We start from the raw sequence: 25,280 nt of genomic DNA, 5'->3' as shown, positions 1-25,280 counted from the left end.
TGTAGATGATGTACAACTAGCTGAAGGAGTTCTTAAGCCTATTTAAGTGTTCTTTGGGAAGATTTTAAATTTGGGATGACTTCAAATCAGCATGCTGTTTCTAAGAACACAATGGAAATATCAAAGCATTATAAAATCTGAAGTAGCTTTTGTATTTTTTCTATACAGAAAACATTTTCTGTTAAAATAACAAAGAATAAATTAGCAAGGAAAATACATGTATCATTATCAGCTGTGCTGTTTGAGTAAAACACAGAACTGAGGATGAAAGATGCGAGTTATTCATAGGTTTAAAGTCAGCTGTCACTTTGGGATTTGGCAAGTCTGTTAACAACATCTGTCTTTCCTTCCTTGACATTATGTGAAGTGTTTATAGTCAGTAAGGTGATTGCTTCTTGTCATACTTCACGGAGTCTTGGAATAAAGCATCATAGTTGGTTAGTGGTTTTTAAATGCAATTAGATGCTGTTAGGCTAATCAGGCAAGACTAGAAAAGAGGTAGCATAATCTTCATTAAAACTGATTTGTGGTCAACCTGGAAACCTGTATGAAGTCTCCCATGTCCAAATCTTTTGACTGTTTAGATGCTTGTATGACCAGAAGATTCTTCAAAAAACTTTTGGAGAGTGGAAGGAGTGGTGGACTGTTTGCAGGGAAAGGAAGCTCAGCCTCAGGGCAGACAGCCATTACAGGTTTGTGAAATTACTTCCTATTATTATGCGTATATAGAAGTATGAGAAATTTTCTTTAGGTTCTGAAGGAGTTCTTAATACCAGTAAGCAAGTAATATCAACAGGACCTCTAGGCCAAGAGCAATGTCTTCATCGCTTATTTTCATATTTTTCTTCCCCTTTTTTTTAATATTTGCTTGCTGTTGTCTTAGGATGAAGAAAAAATTTCTTATCCAACATATCTTTAGAGTGGAACTGAACTTGAAAGAATCTTACCTCTAGGCCTTGGTAGCTATTTTACTGAATGGCACCTTTCTTAATTTTTCAGGCATTTACTGTATAATTTGATATTCAAGGCTTGGAGAGCCTATGTGTGCCGGCAACAAGGAAAGAGGAGCAAATACTGTGTTGCAGAGTCTCATGGTAAGTGAAGTAACTACTTTTATTTGGGCATATATTGAGATGGGAGTTTCCATGGGAAATACTTGCACAGAATCTCTGTCCTTTGTACATATTTGCACGTTGACTTCTCCCCCACCCTACAGAAGTGTCATGCTTTTAGGTACAGATGGTTGTCTGTCTAAAGCTGGCAGGGGTTTTCCGTTTGATGCACTACTGTGTAGCTATATAGTTATTTAGGGATGCCAGTGAATAAGCTTAAGGGCCTCTCCATCTGCTCTGGATTGTGGTGTTTGTTTTTGAAGGGGTGGTTTGGTTGGGGGTGGTGGTTTGTTTGATGTGTTGGTTGATTTGTTGCGGGTTTTTTTTACTTTATCACAATATGTGTTCAAATTTTTTTTTGATAAAATATGTTATTGGAATTCTTTACCAACTATGGCTACTAAAATGAGATAATGATTTATTGTGGTATTAACTACACATTTTATTTGTAGTCACTATTCCTTCCATCTTGTGTCTTGCAACTGAAAAGAAGCCCAAGCTTTCGAAGTGTACTTTGTCTTGTTGTGTATATTGTCTTAATTTTTGTTCTGCAATGGATTTGTCCTCCTGATGAAGTTGCCTGTATTGGTTGCAACTTCCTTTGGTTTCAGGGAGTATGTTTCCCAGAAGGGGAGGATGACCCCTCTTTTAAAGATGATAGCATGGTTTTGTTCTGTGATGATTTGCAAAATAAGTTAACTCTCTCTTTTTTTTATATGAACGTAGCCTCAGAATATTACATAGACTGGCACCTTTGGAAACAAATGGGTAGGCTGTCTAGGTTTCCTTTCTTACTGAGTGAGGCCAGAATACTTAAGAGAAGCAGCTGTGTGTTACTTAGGCAAAAAGATAGAAAAGTGACCTGTTTTAAGGTGGGTTAATACTTGATTCACCAGTTCACAAGGAAATTTGTGTTATAAAAAAAAAGTTTTTATTTTAGTGGAAGTGTGGAGCAGCATAAAATTGATGATGTTTTTTCTAATAACTTTGCTTCAATAGTGTCAGTTCTGACAAGCCAGACTGTTGTGAGGAGAAAGTGCAGTGCACTGCATAAAGTGGTAAACTGGAATTTGTGACACCACTTCTGCTTTTAGCTGCATGACCAGGCTGCTAAACAAACTTGACTTGTTTCTGGTTGATTTCTCTGCTTTTAATAGAGAATAACTCTTGAAAAGCTGCTGCTGAACCTCATGAACTTTTTGGGTTTTTAAACGGAATGAAAGAAAATCCTGTAATTCTTAGCCAATAAGGGGGTTACGCTGGATATTGTTACAGAGTGATATACCCTGTAAGCACTGAAGACAAAGCAGTGCCATTGTCTGATAATTCACGCTGGTCTGAACAAGTGGCATGATGCTGTCAGCGTTTCAGATTCTTGTCAGTGTGACACCCTCAGCCAGGGTGGATGGTCGCGGCTGCAGCTGTGGCGGCTGTTGTTTCAGGGTTTCCCACGAGGTGTCACTGCGGGTTGAGGGGACTGGAGGTGGGGGACAGGTGGTGGTACTGAGTGGTTAAAAAATGCCAGGTTCTTGCGTGAAGTTAAGATGCTGTAATTTTTTTTGTTGTGCACAGCAAAGAAGCAAAAGTTGCTCAGGACCTGGCAACACTGGCTGGTCTATGTTGGTGTTCAAAGGACAAAACATGGGATGCAGTCTGTGGCGCTGGCATTCAGGGAAAGAAGCTGCTTGCGGTAAGAATGGAGTGGAAACAGGCAGAGAGGCACTGACCCTAAGCCCATGGTTTTTACCGGCATTCTGTTATCTTTGTCCCATGTTCTTTTTTTTTATTTTTTATTTTTCCTTTCTGACGTGTGTACGTGTGTCTGAATTCCTCTGGTATGCCCATAGACGTGAGCTTAAAAGATTGTTTTTAATACCTTTTTCCAGTGAGAGGAAGGTGTTTTCTTAGGCCATCAGACTACGGAAACTGTGTTTGAACATGTCTGTAACATTGTTTTGGCAGCATATCGTGGGCAGTGTGGAGAAGACGGCACTACCAGAAATGCACTGGGCATAAAATGAATATTTTGGCTCTGCAGCATTGGGCCCAGAGCCTGCAATTTCGAGTAAGTCCCAGGAGCTTCAGCTACTAATATTTCTAATGTTTAAGTTACATGCACATGTGACTAAGGTGGCAGATTAATAAAAAATAGGTCTTACTCTCATTTGCTTCACAAATTGCAGTACTTAGGATGGAAGAATGTATTAGGACATGAGAAAATGGAATGAAGCTACATCGGGGGAAGATCAGGTTGGACATCAGGAAAAGGTTCTTCACTGCTGAGAGGGTGGTTGATCACTGGAACAGGCACCCCATGGAAGTGGTCACGGCACCAAGCCTGTCAGAGTTCAAGGACTGTCTGCACAATGCTGTTAGTCATATAATTTAGTTCTAAGTAGTCCTGTGACAAGCAGGGAATCTGATCTCTTAGGGGTGCCTTCCAACTTGACATATTCTGTGATTCTATGGAAAAGGTCAAAACAATTGTTTTACAGGAAACATTTACAAGAAATCTAGGCAAAGCAAACTGGATTCATGTCTTAACTTTTGCTAGGAAGCAGACTGTCCAAAGGAATTATTACTGTCTTATAGAATGCCTGACGATAGTGAAAGTAACAGAGTGCTCTCTGCCAGAGAAACTCACCACAGGTAAATAAGAGGTAAAAGAAAACAGGTGTGTGAGTTTGCAGCTGTGGTATTTTGAGCAGGGCATGAAGGGTAGTTGTATCCAGCTCTCTAGAATGCTGAACTCCACAGAGGACCAATCCACTGTCCTGTTAGGAGATAATATAGCGCTGGTCAGCTGTTTGATAGCACCGTGCCTCTTTGTAAGACAACATTTCTTATGTCCTAATGAATTTCTGTGAGTGTGTTTAACTCCATTTTGGGGTAAGAAACTACAATCCAGCATTTCATATTGTTGAGAGGTTGTCAGCTCCTTTGGTAAATTGTTCATCTTAGCTGAAGTGAAAACATTCAGTGGAACTGTAGCTTTTTGTCCATTTTGTTAAAACAGGTGATGGCATTTAATTTAGCTTGTGCTGTAAGATAGCAACACTGCCTGTTTGAGGCCAGTGTTCTACCAAAGAGGTAACTTGTGATTTGGGAATTCTTAATCATCTCAAGATGTGATTCTCTTTTGTATGAAGATGCTCTGTCTGAAAGAAGGCTTCTTGTTCAAAAAGTATTATTTTGGCCTTGTAATGGAAAAAGTGCGAAAGTATCAAAAAAAAGGAAAAAGGACATTTGATATCAACATTATTTGTCTTTCACCTTTCCTATGCTGACATTCCTTTGGCATTTGCTTGGTTTTGTCAGTTGGTATTTTTTCCCCCTTGTGAGGAGGAACCTCTTTGCTCATGGCTTTCACTTTCAGATCTCATGTGGAATTTCTTATTGCCTGTGTGTTCTTCCTGTTCTCTTCTTTGTCCTGTTTCCCTAATCTTGTCTGGTTTTTTTCCTCTTTACTGACCTCCCTCATCATTTCTTCTGTCAGGCTTGGTTGCAGTGGCGAGAGCTGTATTTATACAGCCAGCGTGACAAGCAGAAGGAGACTAGGGCAGTAACTCACCGTCAGCACTGTGAACTGAAGAGATGCATGGAAGCATGGCTGGGATACTTAAACTTCCACAGAGCAAAGAAACTTCAGAATGGTGAGTGAAAATGGGACAACAGGGCTCAACCCCTTAGGGCACAGTGATTTTTTTAAAATTTCTATTCTAGGAGATGCTGCAATGTTTCTACTTGCTCACATATGAAGAGATGCAACTTGGCCTGTACACTGTTACAAGCCTGGCTAGCTAAGGGAAGATGACCTGCCTTCCGTATGATTCAAAAGAAAATATAGTTCCATCAATGAAAACTTGCATGTTGCATATTATATTCTGACTGAGGTATCTGTGAGAAGAATGTATTCAGGACTATTATCCGTCAGTCTGTGTGTGGATTTTCTTCATAGTCAGACAAATCACAACTCACAGGATGGTGAAGATTATTACATGAGTTCTTTTGTTTCTTCCCTTGGAGTTACTAGAATGAGTTCAGACATTTGTGTGAATTGCCTGTTGATCGGTGGTAGTGGAAAAGAATCCATCTTGGATATCTGGGAACTGGTAATAGGAATATGCTGAAATGTTAGCAAGCTTGCGTATGTTGAACGAGTGACACAGTGTCTTAACTTCCCTTTAAGTCTGTACAGTATGTTACTGCTTTAAAACTGCCTTTGTGATCAGTAGGAAGAATATAGTCCATAGCTGAGCATTACTGTGAATTCCTACTACCATTTTTCAGTGTTAAAGTTTCTGTCACTTCACATCCAGTGGCTTAAATGTCATGGCCTCATCTGATATAAATGAGCCCAGAACAGAACAAATTGTAAGTAATTTGTGTGTTTGTTTCCTAGCGCTGGCCCAAGAGCATTACCGAAGCAGGATAGTCTGGCAGTATTTCTCTGATTGGCGGCTGTCATGGGAATGCAGGAGAAGAATGCGTGCGCACCAAAAGGACATGGAAAAGCTAGCAGCAAGGATTGCCTTACGGAGAGTCTTTGCACACTGGAAGCATTGTATCCAGTCTGTGTTTAGTCCCTGGCAGGGACAGGTTAGAAGTGTTCCTGCAGGGGAAAGACCTGATTAATAAGCAGGAACGTTGTGCAGTGGTGTGGGTGACAACAAACATCTTATCATTAGAAAGGCCTGTGTAAGGCCATACTAACAATTAATAAAGCTGTTGCAATTATGGATGCTAGCCTGTTGACAGCTAAGAGCCTGCAGAAGATAATTTAAGGTTGGGAAGGAATTCCTTATTTAGCAGCGAATCAGAAATGTTGTGATAAGCCAGCAAAATCTAAAAACTTAAATGTAATCAAGGCTTGTGCAGGTAACAGTGCTGGAAATTCAAATATTGAAGCAAATTTAGATGGAGATCTAGTGCCCCTCTGTGGGACCAAGTTGTTCATATATCGGGAGGGATGTTTCTGCGCAAAAGATACTTTAACTCATTGATAGATGTTGTGCTGTGTGTGGAAGAGACTCAACGGTGTGAGCTGGCTGAAAAACACTACAAGTATCATCTGTTGGTAAGAGCACTATTACACATCAGGTAGAAGAGGCTGTGGAGAGCATTCAAATACTTCTGACTGGCAGTGTGCCTCATAGTAACAGTGGGGTGTGGGTATGAAGTGGGGGATGCATCATTTTCTGCTGTGGTGAGTTTGGATTGAGCATCAAGTTTCTAAATTCCACCTGTGCTGGAATCTGCCAGTTGAATCCAAATGGGGAAACTGGTGAACTACCAGATTAATCTCGATGGTATTGGGCTACCGTGTTCCCTGGCCATTTCACCATGAGGTTGCATTTTCCCCTTTCATTTTCCCTGGTATTTTTTTTTTTCCCTCTCTAGTAATGCATATATATTTATTTTCACATGAGTCCAGAGACAGCTTGTTGCATATGTGGGCAATTAAGTTACTCTTTTTCAAAAAAATAAAAAACCCCAACACCCCACTCCTCAGCCCCCAGAAAACCCAAGACACACCCCCCCTTCCAAAAGAAAACCCAAGACACACACCCCTTCCAAAAGAAAACCTCAAACCCCTCAAAATCAAACAGAAGTCCTTGAAGGCTGTCTGAAAGGTGGGCACAAGCAAGGCTCCAGCTTTTTCAGACACATTATTTTCAAGTGTGGATCAATACTAATTATCAAAAGAATGGCAATAAACCTGTTTGGATCATAGATTGAAAACATCAGTGACTATAAGAGCGCTTTAAGGTAGGATGCTCTCATATGCTATTTACCATTCTTATCCCTGAATCAAGCTATTGTGGGACTGTAGACCTTGCACAGAGGAGACCTAAAAGGGAAGTGAACCTCTTCTATTTTTGATAAGGAGCAAGTTACAAGCCTTGAACTGGAGGAGAAGATAGATTGGGAGTGGACTTGGGTAGTCGTGTTGATAGCTGAATAAGGAGTTAGATGTCTCGCGATAAAAGCCTGGGAAATTGGAATGAAATTTTATTTTAGCTGGCGAAGTGACAGTTTGTGAGAGGGAATTGGTGCATGGCTTTGACAAGTTCATAAATCTTTGCTATTGCAAGAGCAGAGTCAAACATAAATTGTCTGTAAGCAGCAGCCAGTTCTAAACTTAGCCGTGTTTGCTGATTTGGATTGCATGAAAGTTGTGTACATTTCTTGTTGTTACAGAAATTTGGATTTAAGGGTCTTTGGCAGAATGTCATGAACACTCGTCTTCAGCAAATGAGAAAAAATCTGTCATACCGTCAGCATCAAGTTACTGTGAGTTTTACCTTTTTTTTTTTTCTTGCGTTAGTTTTTCTTGAGCTTTCCTGTTGGCTTCCACTTTACCTACAAAATGCTTTCTTGTTAATTTAGTAGCTTTGTTCCTAAATACTAATAGCCACAGTAAATCTCTTGTGTAAGTTAACTGTCAGTCTTAGATATGTTATTTTAGTTTTCTGTTTTTCTATGTTTATGGTGACTTCTACCAGAAAAATTCATAGCAGGTTATAAAACAAGTTTGGTATATGAAGCAGTGCAGGAGGCAACCATTGCAGCATGCAGTTCCATTCGGATTTTTAATAATTTCTTGCTTTACATTCTTCTCCTGCCTTGATACCTGTATTTTTTCATGTCTTTGTTGTTTTGTTTCAGGTGCTGCAGAAGTTTTGGAATCGTTGGAAGTCTCGTTTGGAAGAGAAGGAGGAAAAAGAGCAGCAAGCCTTAATGTCAGTGGCTCATGCTCGTTATAGGTACGCATGGAAATATCAATATACATTTATACAAATGTGGGATTTGTGGCCTTTTGGTTCTCTCTTAAAATCTGGTAGTACCTTTGGGGGTTTATTGTGCTGATGCTAATTGCAAATTGTTCATTACTCAAATAAAATATAAAAGCATCTGCTTCTCTGTGAAATGGGAGAGGGAAACCGGTTAAGCCTACCTGAGGCTTGCTTACATACTGGTAAGAGCAGTAGGTTGCAGCATGAACACGGACAAGAGCAAAAGAACCTGAACTCAAAATGGTGATACTGGTTACATTTCACAACCTCAGTTGCACCAAAAGAAATCCTTTACAACTACTGGGAGTTAACTCGAAGTTTGCAGTATGAAATTACTGGGAATCTCTCTTCTTCAGAGGTGCTTGGGTTTTCTGTTAAATGGATGCTGTGGGTTCTCATCATCTCTTAAAATTCAACCAGTACCCTTTGTCTCAGAGTAATGATATATCTTACTAACTACTTTTACTGGCATATTATGGAGGCACAGATATGCGCAGGAGTTACAAGAGTTACTTGTTCATTGTGGAAATTGGGGGTGGACGGGTGGAAATACTGATTGAGAGAGGAGATAAAAAAGGGTATTTGTCTTTTTTGAGATGCCTTAAAGACCTTGCCTGGGCTTGTATTCTTATTCAGGGATGGAGTGCTGCCTGTCCAGGTAGGGTTGTGATTTATGATGCTATTAAAACCTATTTCCCATTTCCTGTATTAGAATACTAACAAAAAAATTTGCTTTCCTTGGGAAGTGGTACGTTTGGAAATAGGCTTTTAAAATGAGTCCCTTCCTAGGAGACTTTTTCCTTTGTAAGCTGAGAGAAAAAAGTGGTTTCTAATGTTGAATCTTCTTTCCTGGTAGACTTGGGACCTTGCATCTTTTGTTGGCAGAGAATGGTCATACCCTGTGTTGTAGATGCATACTTTTCTGTCATCTGGCTTTGCAGTTGAAAGCAAGCTGCAGAAAATCTGTTTTGCCTTAGATATTGGCTTGCTTTTGGGAGATTCACAAACAGGGTTGGAGGGCAGGCTGAGTAATGAGACACCTGCATTTCTGCAAGCAATTAAGAGTTTTTCCAACTGGTGTGAGAGTGCAGCTGTGGTGCATTAGCTTACCCTCTGGAGACAAGGAGAGAGAAATGGCTCAGTGACTCAGGAGGTGTAGTGAAGATGAGTTGCAGCATGCAAGTGCTGCAGTGTGACGTATGCCTGTCTCACCAGGGAAGGGGTGAACAGATGGTTTGAAGGCTCTTGTTGGTTCTGTAGCCATACCTTGATTTCGTGGGTCAGGGATGTTTTTTCTGTGAAATCTTTTCTCTTTAGAAAGGGTATAAACTAAATCCTATTTCCTGAACACAAAAGAACAAATTATAAGAAGTGTGTTCCTGGTTCAGAGGTCTGGGGCTGCTTGCCAACCAGAGCCAAGTAAAACTTTCGTGGCAGCTTGCCAGAACTCAGCTTTCCTGTTGGTCTCTGATGCGTGTAGGTGCTGTCTCACAAGTCAGTGCCCCAGTTGCTGGAAGAGCCATCAGCTGAGATTTGTCAGTGTCTACAGATCAAAGACACTCTTGCTGGCAACTACCCGTACCCTCCAGGAAGACTTACTTAACTCATGTTTTTTACCAACCTATAAACTTGTAATGAGCTGTAACAGCTACCTACTGAAAATTACCTGGTAAGAATCCAAAATATTTTTTAGGCCTTTCTAGACTCGAGAAGAGCTGAGGCTTGCTGACAGTGTAATTAGTGTGCCCACGTGACTTGAGTTCTGGAAATAACTGATGTAGTCTGAACTGCGTGCTGTTTCTGCTAGGCTGTAGCTCTGATTTCTGGACTAGAATGCTTCTACTGCGTGCTCGTTCTGTGAGAGAGTTGTATAGTGCTCAATCACAAATACAAATAACATTTTTGGGATACTGTTTGAGCATTCTTGTGCATCCCTGGGGAGGAGGCAAACTAGAAAGTATTATCTTCATCTAGAGATAAATAAGCTTTGATAATGAGGGCAACCTGACCTTGTTCATAAAAGAAGCTCTGGTAGAATCTCAAGTGTTGAGATCACACCACGCTGCTCTTTGTTATTTGTTGTTAAACTTTTTTTCAGGTCCTGTCATGATGTTTGCTTTGTTTTTAAGAACAAAAGTAGAGTAGGGTTTTCAAAATATTTCCAAGGGAGGAGGGAGTGGACTGTTTACAGTGGAGAAGAAATAAAAGGTTATTATGTACTTTTTTCTTTGGGTGTGTTTATAAATAAAATTAATTGGTCAGAAGTCAGACAAATCTTTCAAATTATCTGAATAAAAGCAGGGAGTTCTGGTAACTTTAGAAAGTTCATTAATCTGGTCTCATATACTCTGGGTAAGATTTCAGGGGACAAATTGTTTGGTTTTTTAACCTAGAGAATAGTGGGGACATATAGCTGCCTCATTGCTAAACAAGGCTTGCATGATTTGAAAAGTGAAGTAACTGAGTTGTAGATGGATTGGTCTTTTGTCGTTCATAAAACCAATCTCTGTTCTGAGGGGATTCTTTCCTGTGCTGACATTTTTCCTTGTTGCTTGCAGGAGGGTGTTGATGAGACAGGTATTTGACACATGGTTGCTGAACACCTGCAAGCAGCAAGAATACCGAATGGGAGAGAAGAGGGTAAATGTAACTCTTTTACCTGGCCTTGCTTAGGAAATGGAGGGGATAATTTCTTAGTCACTGTCTGTGAACACAAGCTAGCATGAGATGGACTTGGGTGTTGTGAATTCCCTTGTCCCTGGTGGGGGATCAAGTCAGGGGAAACGGATAACAACTGATACTTACTCGCCTTTTTAAAGTTAATTTATTAATAAATAAAACTGAGCTGTTATCAGAGGATAACTATTTGCACAGTTCATTCACTTATTCCCTCACTCATAAATGCGCACGCTCTCTCTCATGCTCTCTGTTTCATGGTTATCTGGTTGAGACAGTAACAGTAATAAAGAGGCAACCCAAACCTATTTAAGAAGCGCAGGGTTGTACTGACAGACTAATTGATTCTGGGTTGGTGTCTATAAAGTCCCTTTAGAGATAATTTCCTAAGATGTATATATATAATCCTGTAGTCTTTATATGTAAGCATCTACTGCTGCCTTTTGTGTGGTCTGAGTTACAGAACTCATAGTTGATGGTAGCGTGTGTGGATGGCCTTGTGCAGATATGGTTGACTCGTGGTGTTCTGAGATTATCAGTCCTTGTGAGTTCAACAGGACTGGTTTCTGGAGCTTATCGGTTCTTGGGAGTCTTTCACATGCTGCTTATCAATTTGTATTTTTACCCTCTTTGGCCTGCTGTTTTCTGGTAACGGTTTCTCCATCCACATGTGAATAGGTATCTGTAAAGCACATTCACATAAACCTGCAGCAAAAGTGTTTTGACATGTCCGTTGCTATTCAACGTGGGAAGAGGAAAACAAACACTGGACAGTTTTGTGCGTGTCAGCTTTAAGGAATTGTCTTCTGTTGTTTTTAACTGGCCTCTGTCATGAATTCATTGCCACCTTCTTTCATTATAGGCTGTGCTTCATTTTGAAAGGCAGCTATTGCGTTGCTTCTGGTGCTTCTGGCGTAGAAGAACCACTGCACGTTTGGAGGAGCAAGAGGGCTTGGTTCGTGCAAGAGATCACTACAGTAGCTTGCTGCTGCTAAAGGCTTTCTGTCTGTGGAAGCAAAATACTCAGGAGAGAAAAACAGAGTAAGAAGTTTTTTTAGAAGGGAGAATTATTTGGATTGGCCCTGTGGTGACCTACTTTTGTCAAAGCAGGATTTAATTCACAGTGATTCTGACTCCCTAATTGTGCTTTGGAATCTACTAGGTTGTCTTTTGGTAAATGACTTACTGCAAGTAGGAAGTGTGAACTCAGGTCTGTGCTAGAGGGGTTCAGTAATGTGGATTCATTATAGAAGAGATAATTAAATTCTTTTTCTTATAGGAGGCTCAAGGAGGTGCAAGCCTTAAGATTTCACGATTCAAAATGTCTGCAGCAGACTTGGAACAAGTGGAGGGAGGTGAGATTTAACAGATGGGAAAGAGCTTGAATCCTTTTTGTTATGTTCAGATTGCGTGTGCCCATATGGCTAGAAATTAAATTGTTTATTTTAAACACTAATCATTCCTAAGCTCTCTTCCAGGTGGATAAAATCAGTTCAGTGTGGGTGGAACAGGAATTGTGTAGGGAGGAGAGGGAGTTCTTGGACTTGATTTCAGTTGTCTAGGTATAGTAGGAATGGGACTACAGTTCAGGAGGTTTACCTGAGAATGTAACCAGAGTCAGTGTGATTCAGTTGTCCCTCGGCAGTCCTGTGTATGACCTTCTCAAAACTTCACTGAAGTTAGGAGTTTGCAGCAAGGTCATGGTGTGTGGCCTGTAGTCACGTACAAGTCGTAGCAGGCGCTATCAGATGGCACTTCACTTTTATGCTGAGCCTTTTCCTTACCATGATGTGAGGTACCAGATGTGCCCTGCAGCGTGTCTTGAGAATCTGTGAAAAATTTTAGAGTTGATGCTAGTATGTTGGTCCAGAGCTGTTAACTTGAGTGAATTGCATGAGTCCTCAAGAGGACTCCTAGAAAGGGCAGGGGAAAAAGCTTCAACGAGGCCTTTTGCAGGAATAGCAGGGCGCAGCACCAGTTTGAGTGAAAACTTATTACAGGAAGGTAAAGGGCTGAAGTTTTCCCAGAGACTGGGAACAGTCCTTTTTCCTCTGCTCTCTGCTGTTGCTTGTTTTCCCTCCATCACGTGTACATATCTAACCCCCTCCCACCCTGCCCACCCTTTATAGTACATGGGACATCAGCGTGAGAAATGGAGGAAGCTGGTGCAAGCAGACACGCACTATCAGCACACATTACTGGGCAAGACCTTGAGAGCCTGGAAGGTAGGAGGGAATGTCCTTTTCTTCGAGGGACTTGTCTGTGTGTGCTTAAGTGTTTGACTGAGAACTGAAGGGCTGCCGTGCTGTTGCACTCTGGGCACTTACACACCAAGTGTGCAAGGTAGAATGGAGGCTATTGTAGATATGTTTGTGTAAGCTTTAGCATTGCTTTTTAGAGCAGAAGAACCAATGTAATCTTGTGGCGTTGGTGAAGGGTGTATATAATAGCTAGCATGATCTAGTGTGTAATGACTGTTCATCTCAGAAAAGCAGCATTCAATTCTAGTGGCTGTAACCTCATTTTTTTTTATCCTCTTCTACTTTACTGCTGCTACTACTCTCCTACGCTGCTGCTAAGAGTTTCCAAATGTCCTCTCTCCTCCAAGATGTTGGCAGTTAAGGGAAATTTTACTTCTCACTGCTTTTCTTGCAGAGTTACCAACATAATGTACAGTGCATTCTATACCAGGTAGCTGAAAAGGAGAAACAGCACACCAGACTACAGCTGCGGTAAGCCTACGTTTCCTTGTGCAGCACAAGAGAGAAGTGACTGCATTGCAGTCCAGCACTCTCTTTCACTGCCATCTTTGTAAATTTTTGAGTGTTTAGTGCTGGGAATTGACTGTGCCATGCATTGCTGTTTCTGTGCAGGTCATCTAGCTAAGAAGTCAGCCTTTCTAGATTGCCATCTGTTTTGCTTTAACTTTTTTTTTAATCTCTGTGTAGTCCCATGACAGAATAAGCAGACAGCAAACTACCATTCCATGCAGTGCATGGATTCTGACTGCTGTGATATTAAAATTAAAACAGCCTGGAAGATACAGAGGCTGTCTTGCATTATAATGAGGAGAGCGATTAAAGATAATATCACTTTGTATTGATTGTAGTTGCTTTTAACTACCTCATTTGTTCTAATGCTGTACAACTGGAGGCACTTGCAGAGCCTGACTGACTCAGCTTAGGAAGCTGGATTCGAGGGTGTGTTCTGGTTTGTACTGCCTTCTCTTCAGCAGAGACCTGAACGGGCAGAAGTTGATTTGCAAGATTGACTTTATAAAGGCAGCTGGTTTTGGTTCTCCTGTGAGTGGGAAGGTACCAAATGACTGTATAAGAATCATTCTTTGTGGCTTCTGTTTGTTTTTTGATTTTTTATATATTTTGCCTTCAGACAGCTTCTGTGTACATGGAGAGAAAATGCTCTTGCTCTCATATGTGAAGCTAAGGCAACTACTCTGGCAGATGAGCACTACAGGAGAGCAATCCTGTCCAAGGTAGGCTCTGTGTAGGTCTAAGTACAAATGCTGGTTCAGGCAAGGGTTAGGTAATGCAATTAGAAGGACCGAAAGCTTAATCTAAGAGCCACTATTAAGAAAGGTCTCAAAAGTTGGAATGCCATTTTACTCCTCCTACAGGTGTCTCTGAAACTTGTCTCTGAGTTCGTTCGTGTTTTTTTTCTTTTCCTTTCTTTCTCCTCATTTCCTGGAAGGAAGGGAAAACCAGTAGTATGATACAGCATTGTAGTATTACCTGGAGGGGAGCATGCAGATGGATGGAAAAGAAGAATGCCTTGAAAAATGCCAGGGGGACCTTTTGAAATACTGATTTATTTCATTTGTAGGAAATGTGCACTGTCTTGCTGAGCCTTATGTGCAAAATGAGATGGAAATGGCTATGGTGCCAGCAACGTGCAGTGCGTTGCTTCCCCTACCAAAGAACATTGCAGTGTCAGTCTTCTGTCTGTTGTTTGCGTTGTATCTTTAGGTGTTGCTACAGTGGAGATACGCTGCCTTGCTACAAGCGTGTTGCCGTAAGCAGAAGGCGATAGCTGTGATGGAGGCTAGAAAACATTTGGATATAGGTGAGCGGTTGGAGATACTAAACTCTCAAAAGATTTAGTTATCTGTGCACAACCCTTAGAAAGACGTGGCTTAGTAGGGCAGTCTTTTGTGTCATCTGCACATCTGACTGGATGGTTTATTAAGCCTACAAAGGACGTCCCCCTAGAACGGGGAATGAGTTGGGTACTCAGTGATCTGTTGAAGGCTGCTTGTTTGACTTTAGCTGCTCTGTTGGTTCCTTGTCTGTGTAAGAGACTGTAACGCTCCCTTTCTGAAAGAAATTATCCATCACTAATTGTGAGAAGCTCAGCCGTCTCTGTTTCGAGGGCAGTGCAAGTAATCATCAGTTACTGCTTCAGCCTTTCTCTAGTAATTAATACAGAAAGGCCCTCAAACACTAGAAGCATTTTCATGGTACCTGCCACGTTCTTGACATGAGAACTGTGAAGCACAGAGGGCAAATGATTCCCTGAAGATTATAAAGAGTGTCAGTGGCTGCAGGGAAGACTTGCAAGTCACTGCTCACTGTCCATTACCTGCAGTGTTTCACAATCCTTCCTAGTGCTGAGTACTCTCAGTGCTGAGTATTGACAACTGAAACAGTCTGAAAGGGCAGCTGATCACTTGATACTCTCTGAGATTAAGTCTCCTTCTGCAACAGTAGTTAATTTATCTTCTAACAGTGCGTTTACAGACCCTGTTTCTTCACTGGAAGGAATTAACTAGGGAGTCTCTGATGCTGAGGGCACAGCAGCACAGGGCAGTACAGCACCACAAGCAGCACCTGCTCCGCAAGTACCTGGCGGAATGGAAGAAATATCAGCAGCAGTGTCTTGAGAAAATGGTGAGAAGGATCAGCAGCCTCCCAGCCAGTGACCCAGGCTGGGAAGTTACAAGTTCCCGTGTGGAGGAGCAGGTCATGTCGCCTGGTGAAGGGAATGGTAGTCGTGGCTGAGGAGGAGCATGACAGCCTTGTGCGTTGGGGAGGAAGGAACGTGCCTGTGTCTTGCCTGAAGAAGATTTGGTAGAACTAACTGACTTAATGAGACAGGACAAGCGGGGCTTGCCATGTGTGGGATCACTTACTGATAATGAGATCCTTGGTGGGCTTGTAGATATTTGCAAATGGCGTTACACCTTAGGGCACTTAAGATACTGAGGATGGCCTCAGTAGAGAAAAGGGAGGGTGGCAAAGGCTGTTTGGAACCTGTTCTTCTGTAGTAGCATTTGGCTTAGAGAAGTGGGATTTGTCTGCCAGTAGCTCGCTGTTTTATTCCCTTACAGCTACTACAGAGACGGGGAGATCAGCTAATGACTCGCAGACTTTGCTCAGCTTCCTTTTCTTACTGGAAGACACAGGTAATGAATTGTTCCCTGGGTAGGTATCCTTATCCCTTCTTCTTCATATTCCATTTTACACATGAGGACCAAAAAGATTTATTTAAACGTTTTCTGGATTTTTGGTTCCACTAGCACAAGAGACACCTTGCCATATATATACTGGGTGAACTGAGTAGATTGTTCTGCTGTGGCTCCACCAGCAGCTCCTGTCTGGTTGATGCTCTGGCTAGTGTTTCTGGTACGGGATATGTAAACTCCTGACCTAGTTGCTGTGCAATTTTTTTCCCCTGATAGCTGTTGCAGCAGCGATGGGAAGAGCAGAAGACAGTGCAAGCATTGTGGCACTGGTCCCTTTCATTGCAGAGAAAGGTAAGGGTCTGTGGGAGCTGGGGGCAGGCAGGTACATTTGCACATGTACAGATCTTGACTGCCGATTTGACTGCAGTCGGCAAGAGTGCACATTGAATATCTGTTTCCTTTCATCTTTGGGGTGCTATATGTTATTTTAGGATGCTGGAAAATTGTCCCTAAATCCTCTTATCCGATTAAAAAATTTGCGCGTGTTTTTCCCCATCCAGCCTCAGCTGACTTAAATCCCTGTCCTTTTGTCCTTGCGATAGTGCCCTCCTGTTGCTGTAGCTCTGCCTGTTACTGTCCAGTGGAAGGGAAGGTGTTCCTGTCTGCAGGGGGAGTCCCTGGCCCGGAACCTGTCTGTAACACTCACAGCTATCTGTTGTTCGTGTTGTAGGTGTTTGGTGCTTGGCTCAGATTTGCTAAGGAGCAACAGCAGAAGGAAGATCGCACTGAGAAACCCACAGGAGCTCACCACACTGCTCTTCTGAGAGAAGGTGTAACCCGGGTCTTGAGGTACACCACTAGCATGAAACAGTTGCAGGCACAACTCCAAGGCCAGCACCAGCTGAAGGTGACAGAGACAAGTGATTGCTCAGATATATCTAGGACTGGTCTGCTCTGATCTACTCTGTGTGTGTATGTATGTATCTGGGAGGCTGACATCTTGGTTCTTGTTTGGATCTGACATACGCTTTTGCCTGTCCTTTCATTCAGCAGAGACTAGAGCACTTCAGACTTGTGTTGGTAATTGTGAACCTTTCTTAATTAAGCTGTTTCAAAACTGGCCAGTTCCTACCATAGGCAATGTTGCTGGATGGAACCTTTGTGTACGGCTAAGGTCTGGTCTCTAAATTCTGTGCTAGAATGAAGCCTCAGAGGCTGCATCTAATCCTGTCTTAGCTTTAGCACCACTTAAACCTTCAAATGTGGGTTGTGTCACTTCTGCCTCTGAGTGACGCCCAGCCCTGTGTGTGGAAAGGAAGATAGGGATGCCTGTATTGATTGCTCTCTTCCTGCTCCTGGGCAGCTTTCCCAGCTCTTTTCCAGGTTTTCAAGACACTAGTTGCTCTGTTTGCTAATGTGCAGCCCACCTCATTGCAGAAGTACCCAGTTAATTCTCCTTGCCCAAACGTTACTGCAGTGAACCTGCTTAGAGAGCTGGTATGGGTGTGAGGTCATCGGAAATCTCAGTTCCTTTCTGCGGTGTTCTCCCTGGGTGGCATGGTGTTACTTCCTATTCTCAGCCATCAAATGCTCTACTGTTGTTCGTGTTGGCAGGCAGCCTACAACCTTCACCAGTCAGTGTGTCGTTGTGCCATGCTGTGGAAACAGAAGGCTCTCTCCAAGAAGTTAAATAAGCCTTGTTCTTTTCTGCCATCTCTGAAGAAGCGAGGGGTGTTTAAAACACCTGATGTTAGCCCTGGGGCAAGAGGGCATTCAGCAGAGGAAGAGCCGTGGACTTCAAACTGTAGTCATCTACCGTTTCACCCTGCTGGTGGGGACTCTGTTCTTAGTGATCTGTGAGTTTGAAGTTCTAGTCCCTCCAGCATTTCTCTAGTGCATATAAGTAGTTTTGCATGTATGTTGTCTGTCTGTCTTCCTCAGTATATATGTAGTCTATCTGTCTCTCATTTTTGTATTTCCAAGTTTTTGCACTGGCTGTTAGTCCCATGCAGTTTCCCTAACTCTTTCTCTGACCCTGCATCACATGGCTGGCATTGCAGAGTTAGACAAGAGCTGCTGCATAATGTATACACCAGCCCACAAATAATGAAAGAATTTGTGACTTTACACTTGCGTATCAGCAACAGGTAGAATCAGCTAAGCTATATACTATGCACTATGTGCTTCTCAGTATACAGCTATGAATTCATGGAGCGCTGGTCATTTGTTGTAGGACCAGTTACACAGAGAAACATCTGAAAGATGTGGGTGATGAGACTTTTACCGTCATAAGAGCTTGTTTTGCCTGAGTGACCTAGAGCTGTCACTGAAGCTCTTCTGGTTTTGGTTTTTTTTTCTCACTGAAGTAATGTATAGGCTCTTTTGAAATTATAAATGCCAAGATCCTGGCTGTGCAGGAACTGAACTTTCTTCTTGCCCCTTTCTTTCTCCTGGGGAAGCTATTCCTTAAAAAATTCATACTGCTCGTGGAGCAATTGCAAGGAAGAATCTTCCATGAAGCTTCTCAGTCCAGGAGAGGAGCCTTACAGGGAAATAAGGTGACAGCTTCACATTTCTTTACGCTGCTGCCAAAAGTAGCTCTGCCTTGTTCGGTTCCATCCACTGCTCCTTGTCATTCATACGATGAACCACATAGCAACATTAATACAGGTTGAAATTCAGGCTTTAAAAATTATTATTGCGTAGAAGGGGATTGTTGCAGAGCAGGGATGAACGATGGAATAGCACTGTTTATTTAGGTGCAGTGCCAACTTACACCAATTGAAAATAATCCTGAATCTGGGACATTATTGGTTCTGTTTGTTCTTTTCAGAAATGCTATTCGACGAGCAAGGTTAGCACCACAGAGGCCTGACTTCCTTCTGGAATCTCTAGAAAGCAAAGAACTGCTGGCACATCCTCTAATGAGGTAGAAAATCTGGGTTTAAAAGTAAAGAAAAAGAGGGTGACTTACAGTGGGCCTTACACTATGCTTATCCCCTCAAATCCCCTTACCTCTGTAATACAGAACATTCAGTAATTACGGGCTTGTGCGTTGCTCTATGCTATCAAAGGCCATAGTGACCTTAAAAACCTCAGGTTTCTTATATGAAGCAGACAAGAATAACGGAACTTTTAACTAATGACAATCCAGGCCTTTTGTTTCATTAGTGAGAGATTTTAATGGAAAAATAAGGCACATCACTTACATCCAAAATTAATGGGCGTAGTAAGTAAAGTTTCCTTTTCTGTCAATCTTGCCACATAAACTGGGAAGTTAGAGTTGTGCAGGATGCTTTTTGGCTCATAGATCGTATTTGCTGCTTAACAGGTTTGGGTCTGCATTTAACTGATCTGCTGGGGAATCGTTAATGATTCTGGTAATGCAGAGCCAGAACTGAGTATTTCTCTCTGTCTTGGCCGAATTTTGCTGCTCTGAAAGGAGATGCTTTTTTTGTTGTACTTTCCCCAAAAGGTCTGTGCTGCTGAAATCGTTCAGCTAAGCAGTGCTTTCATGGTCTTGAGTGCTCTGCACTTGTTTTAGTTATGGTGTCACTTAGCGCTGAAAGTGAGGGAACTGAAACTGCTCTTCATAGAGAAGCTGAAATTGCTTTTAAGCAGATGTTTAGAGTGAACTTTTTTTGGTGAAACTGTTCTGTATTTAGCTTTAGAGAAGGGAAACATCCATAGATTTCCTGTCAAAACCCATCTGGGATTGCTGCTTCTGCTGCTCTCTTTCTCTTGTCCCCAAACCAAAATAAGGCAGGGTTTTATTAATGGGTTGAATTCACAGCTTTAAAGAAATCGTTTTGGCCTGGATTAACGTGGAGAATTTGGAGCAGGGCAGGTAGGAGTAATGGACATCTTAACTGCTTTGCTGCTTTTTTTGTTTTTAAACTGCTGTGGTGTTTTGGTTTGGTGGTGGTTTTGTTGTTTTTTGTGTTTTTTTTTTTTTAAAGTGGGGTTTCCCCTGCATAATAAAGCAGTTAACTGGAAAGCTGTATGCAAGGGAGTAACAAGATTCCCCGTTTTTGCACTGACTGCAAAGCACAAGACTAACAGGTACCAATGTAGAGTGACCTTATCCCCTTTTTACAGGTCAGAGGCGCCCTTTCAGCAAACACCTGCGAACAGATGTGCTGCCCAGACTGGGGACTTGGTGGCAGCACCTCGGCTGGAAGAAAGTACCTGTAAATGTCTATCTCAAATGAGCAATACCACTCATTCCTGTCCATCTCTCATACGTGCTGCTCCCCTGTCGGTACCGCTGTGGACACACAACACGCACCATACTGCTGGGAGGCCAGAGCCGTGGTCTCCTTCACCTTTTGTGCCCCAAATGAAAGCTGGAGCAGGAATGGTGAGTGTATTGCTAAAGGAAAAAGTGTGCTTACTGGGCTACCGTCAGCAGGAATGCTGCTTGTTGCTGGCTTTTCCCCCGACTCTTCTGGCCTGCCCATCTGGTTGCTGAGCCAGTTGTCATCTGAAAAGTTGACCAAAACTGGCTCTGGATGCCCAGGAACTGTTTGCCACCAGTCTGAAGCAGTATTTCACTAGCTGACCAGCCCACATGTGTGTTGTACTGTAATTCGTGCCTTTTTTCCTGGTCTTGTGTCCTTCCTAGCTGGATGCTTTTCCTAGTAATTGACTTTGAGGGTGCTGCTCCTTCACATAGCTCGGGGCAGTTACAATTTGCCAACCAGATTACAGGCATTTTAAGAGTAACCTAGTTTAGGAGCAGTGGATATGACTGAATCTCAAAAACTGAAATTTGCTTCACCTGCAGGTAGGTGCTTCTGTGTTAAGCTCCTCTGTTCCACGCAGAATGAGAGGCATTAATCTGATGAAATACCTCCATGCTCGAAATGAAAGAGCCCAACGTCTTAAGCTCTGCTTCTTCTGTGGTATTTTATGAGGGGCTCAGCGACTATAGGGGGTGTCTGAGCGGGAGTAGGACGGGGTAGGGCAGGTGCAGCCTGCTTGTAGGGCTTACTCAAGAAAACCCTTTGAGGGAAAAAAACGCAGTGTCATTCTGACCTTGTAGAGAGGAGGCCAGCCTGCCAGTGGTCACGCAGGAGCCTCTTCCCAAGACTATCAACAGGCCTCTGCGGAGAAGTGGCGACCACACTTGCAGCCGCATTTGCTGTCACCTGAAGACTTGGTGGGAAAATGGAGTCACCAGGCTGCAGGTAGGTCCTCAGATCAAAACCATAGCAGTTGTGTGTCTTCCTCTAATATGTGCAAGTCAGCTCCACAAAGCCTAAGGGAGACAAGGCAGTCTTGTATGCCTGCATCAGGAGGTGAAGGGTATCGGTCATTCCTTTTTGGGATGGAAATAGTTTTGTGGATTTTGCTGAATCGGGGCCTAAAGCCCTGTTGTAGGGATTGAAGGATGGGAAGTGCTAGGGGCCAACTCCTTTCAGCAAGAACGCGCTCAAGTGCTGGGGCGTTCCTGTACATGAGGCTGAATGCGCAGCAGAACTCACTGCAGGAAGGAAGAATTCACTCAGTAAGGTTCTCCACGTTTTCTCTGTACTTACAATGTAGTTGTAAAGGGGACAGTGGTGTCTAAGTGCCTCTGAGTGTGGTGCTTTTAATGACGTAAGGACATGGAATTTGTGTTCGTGGCACCAGACTCACTACTTAGTTCTAGAGATGTAAAAAGCTAAATCACGAGTAGGCCAGAACGGCATTTGTAGTACTAAACCGTTCACTAGAGCAGAACATTTCTTACCTCTTTCTGTATGTTAAATCTGAGTCTTCAGAGCTTGTAACGCTGTCAGGACTCCTGCCCCCTCACTGTCCCTAATAGTTTGGGTGAATAGGTCCATGTCTCAGGGTGACAAAATGTGTGAAAAGGGCTCGGGAGTACTGAATGTTCCCCGTCTGTTAACCTGACTTCCCTTCATAAGCAGCAGCAGCGGCAGTCTGCTCTGCTTCCATTGCTTGCGCCTTCTGTCTTCCATTCAGCTGAAGGGGAAGGAAGCGAGCACTGTCCCAGGCAAGAACCGGTGTCGCAGAGAAAGCTGGAAGTTGAACTCCAGTGCATCCAGCAGCAGATGCAGTACTACTTCAGCAGGAAGCAGGAACTCAGGTATGTTGAGAAGCCCCTTTAGCCAGCCTTTCTCTGTGCTGCCAGCTCAATACTGCATTTTTTGTATCTACTTTGAAAATAACCAGTCTATTCACAACAGAACTGTGAATGAAACCGAGAAAAGTTCTAGAGATTTTTTTCTCTTTTCAGAGGTCACTCCAGGTGGGAGAGAGTACATGTGCAACTTTTTGTAATTAGCAAGTGGCTTAATTATACCTTTGGCAGCTATTGGAGAAAGCATGACAAGGATATCGTTGGGTGTAATCTGAAGGCAGTACAAATGAACGTGGCAGAGAAGCTGAAATTTAACTTTTAGCTCTTTTATCATGAGTAAAGGCTTCGCTTTTCCAACTGTCAATTAAAAGACAATATGGCTGGTGTTTGAACACTTCTCTGCTAGAACAAGAAAACATTTACAAAAATGCTCAAAAGAAAATGGGGCTTGGAGGGGATTCAACAGTCAGAGGCGGAAGAAGTCAAGAACTAGGAGTAGGAAACGGAAACACCAGTTTCCAGGCAGGTTTCTCTGCTTTCCAGCATTTTTTTTTTTTTTTAACTTTTACCATTCACTTGTTTAAGACAAAAAATTGGGTCTTAGTTGCAAGTATCAATTGCAAGGCTAAGTTGGCTTAGACTGTTGAGCTACTAATTGGGATAAGAATCCTTCTAATCCATTTTATCAGGTCCTGTTGGCAGCAGGCACGGATTCTACAGAAGTGGCTAGAAACAAGCATGCAACCAGAGGATCAAGATGGTGTGCAAGGAGTTCAGGAAGAACTGGAACAGGTGTGTAAGTGCCAAACAAACTGGAGTTACTTAAGTGACCATCGCTATGCTGTGCACTTAGCCTAAAGGCTGATGGTAGTTGTGAGGAACTGCATAGTAAGCTGTTCCCGGAGTGCCAAGAGCAGGGAAACTTGTAATCAGAAGCGGGGAGCAGCACACACTGCTGTGTAGATGCACCTTCCTCGTGGTTCAGAAATGTACCTCCAGCTCAAACAGGCCCTGCCAAGGCTATTTCTGAGCTCCACAGCAGGCTCAGGGTTTTTTCTGTGGTTTCTCAGGACAGCGCAGCTACACTGCAGTGACTGCACCTGCACTGCTCGGTCCCCAGGTTCATACCGCTGTGTGTGCGCGTACTGCACTGCTGTCTCTAGTGCTCGCCAGTACTTGGCTCTCGCCAGGTGACACAGCCCTGTCACTTACCTTGTTCTTCATGGGGTAATACAAAGGCTGCTCTGCTCGAGCTCATTTGCTGTCAAAAAGCCTGAACGCTGTCCTGCTGTACAAACAGCTTATGCAACTGTCTTTGCTTTCAGCTGCAGGTGAGGATTGACACTCTCACCAAAGCACGACTGAAAGAGAGACGTCACGTGCAGGACCTGGTTGCCCGCCTGCGTGACATCCAGACTGCTCTGGGTACATAATCCATTTCAACCCATTTTTCAGCTCATGGGAAGGACTTTTTGCCCCTTTTGTAGCAGGGGAGGATGGAATAGATGTATACATTCTCTTAGCCTACATATGGCATTTTTCTTTTATAAATGAACTTAAATATTTTTGCTTGCTTTATTTTATTACTGTACTGGTTAAAAACCAAGTAGGAGCCTACTATTCCTCACACTGTGCTCACAGTACCTAGTTTAGCTTACCCTGACACTTCAGAAAGATAAGCAACACTGATAAGACTCTTTATTTCAAAATGTTTGCAATTAAATGAGTTCATGTCAGTAAGTCATACACGTTGACATACAAAAATACCGTGCTACTGATACAGTTGAATTAAATGGATTCTCCATGCAGGAGAAATTCACAGCATTATCAGTACCCACTAGGAACTTTGCTTTCACTTCCAGGGCGCGTTGCTGACAACTGCGTAACAAGTAATATTTGTTAATTAGCTAGCTCTGCACAGTATTAAGACCATCACAAAAAAAGCCACTTGCATGCTGAATCCTCCCCTCCTCAGATTTCTAGTAAAGCAAACATCAGGTAACCTGTCCTCTGTTACTACACTAACAGGAATCTTCAGATACTGTGGATGATGATGCTGAGTAGGAAGAAACTAAAGCTTAAATTGCTTTGGCTGTCTCTGGATGCCATCGGTGCCCAGTGGCAAAGGGGGAAAAGATCCAGTTGTCTGTTCTTTCATTCACTGGAACAAATTTGCTTTCTACTGTTAAAGTGCCATTGAAGGCCAGTCACAGCTTTATCCTCTTGGGGTTGACGTTTGCCTTAGTCTTTTCTCACTTTCAGTGGTTTAAAAAAAGTGCACATTTCTATAACGTGTAGATGGTAATATACTGCTGCAGGAGGAACCTTGCTAATGCCAAGAAGTGTAACAAGATAGGTGGCTGAGAGCCACTTCAAGCTTTCAAACTCCCCCCTGTGTAAAGTGAGGAAACATTGACTCTCAGAGCCAAATGAATTTTCTCCTGCTTGTCACCCAAACAGCCACCATCATCTGTGTCATGGCTGGGCTACATCACTTTTGAGGCAGTTTATCATCCCTTCTTTCCTGATGACAAGCTAAGCATACAGGACTTGGCAAACCAGACATTTGTACAACAAAATTATATTCTATTTTCTGCAGTGCATACAAAGAAAAGTTTTTTCTTTAGGAAATCGGAGCTGGTCGAAGCCTACCATCTCCTTGAAGCAGCAGAAACGTAGCTCAAGCAAGGAAGTAATACGTGAAATCTTTCAAAGAGCAGAAAGGCAGGTTTCATAAACTCTGGACAGCAAAGTCAGTTCTAAATGTTTGAGTACCTGGACTTGAAAAAGTTTATTCTCTAAAAACAATTGATACATTGCCTTAAAACTCAATTCCTCTTCTTCACTTTGGCACCAGTTTCTATCAGTGCCATATAGTGCCACATTCAACAGATCCAAGGTGTTAAGATTTTTAACTCTTCTTGACATGAAGTTACAAAGAGGCTCTAAAGTTTTACTGTAGGATGAAGCTTCAGCATAGAGCTTTCAGCCCCTGGTAAGTATGAGGGCAGAAGTCAGGGCTGTCGTGCTGTTTATATATTTTGAATAAGATGAAATTGTTGCCAATCCATTATAGGAGGGCCAGGTTGGCACCTGGGAGGCAACCTGGGATTGCTTCAAAGATCCATAATATTTTTTATACACAGTCAATGCACAGGGCATTTCCCTCCGTGCAATAAAAAAGGATC

General features: G+C 42.6%; 1 protein-coding gene across 8 annotated transcripts in view; it reads left to right on the top strand.

The window, feature by feature from the left end:
• The window catches only part of SFI1 (SFI1 centrin binding protein), a 32,122-nt gene extending 8,465 nt beyond the window's left edge, over positions 1-23,657 (top strand). For 6 of the 8 annotated variants that reach the window (XM_040604753.1, XM_040604768.1, XM_040604776.1 and 3 more), the window contains 27 exons: positions 585-692; positions 1,000-1,094; positions 2,685-2,802; positions 3,075-3,177; positions 4,609-4,765; positions 5,515-5,676; positions 6,119-6,189; positions 7,314-7,406; positions 7,782-7,879; positions 10,468-10,549; positions 11,448-11,626; positions 11,865-11,940; positions 12,715-12,810; positions 13,241-13,317; positions 13,976-14,078; positions 14,569-14,665; positions 15,329-15,489; positions 15,930-16,004; positions 16,281-16,355; positions 16,735-16,911; positions 17,619-17,860; positions 18,838-18,933; positions 20,103-20,364; positions 21,049-21,193; positions 21,975-22,098; positions 22,782-22,884; positions 23,418-23,657. In XM_040604753.1, the coding sequence (XP_040460687.1) occupies positions 585-692; positions 1,000-1,094; positions 2,685-2,802; positions 3,075-3,177; positions 4,609-4,765; positions 5,515-5,676; positions 6,119-6,189; positions 7,314-7,406; positions 7,782-7,879; positions 10,468-10,549; positions 11,448-11,626; positions 11,865-11,940; positions 12,715-12,810; positions 13,241-13,317; positions 13,976-14,078; positions 14,569-14,665; positions 15,329-15,489; positions 15,930-16,004; positions 16,281-16,355; positions 16,735-16,911; positions 17,619-17,860; positions 18,838-18,933; positions 20,103-20,364; positions 21,049-21,193; positions 21,975-22,098; positions 22,782-22,884; positions 23,418-23,525 (3,283 nt within the window). In that variant the 3' untranslated portion in view covers positions 23,526-23,657. The remainder of the gene's footprint in view (positions 1-584; positions 693-999; positions 1,095-2,684; positions 2,803-3,074; positions 3,178-4,608; positions 4,766-5,514; positions 5,677-6,118; positions 6,190-7,313; positions 7,407-7,781; positions 7,880-10,467; positions 10,550-11,447; positions 11,627-11,864; positions 11,941-12,714; positions 12,811-13,240; positions 13,318-13,975; positions 14,079-14,568; positions 14,666-15,328; positions 15,490-15,929; positions 16,005-16,280; positions 16,356-16,734; positions 16,912-17,618; positions 17,861-18,837; positions 18,934-20,102; positions 20,365-21,048; positions 21,194-21,974; positions 22,099-22,781; positions 22,885-23,417) is intronic. The other 2 variants (XR_005829460.1, XM_040604783.1) reach the window with 2 other exon arrangements.
• Positions 23,658-25,280: the final 1,623 nt, after the last annotated feature.

Source organism: Falco naumanni, chromosome 1 (assembly GCF_017639655.2).
Source record: "Falco naumanni isolate bFalNau1 chromosome 1, bFalNau1.pat, whole genome shotgun sequence".
Lineage (NCBI taxonomy): Eukaryota > Metazoa > Chordata > Aves > Falconiformes > Falconidae > Falco > Falco naumanni.
The sequence above is the reverse complement of the archived record's forward strand: the minus strand, read 5'-3'. Positions and strand labels throughout refer to the sequence as shown.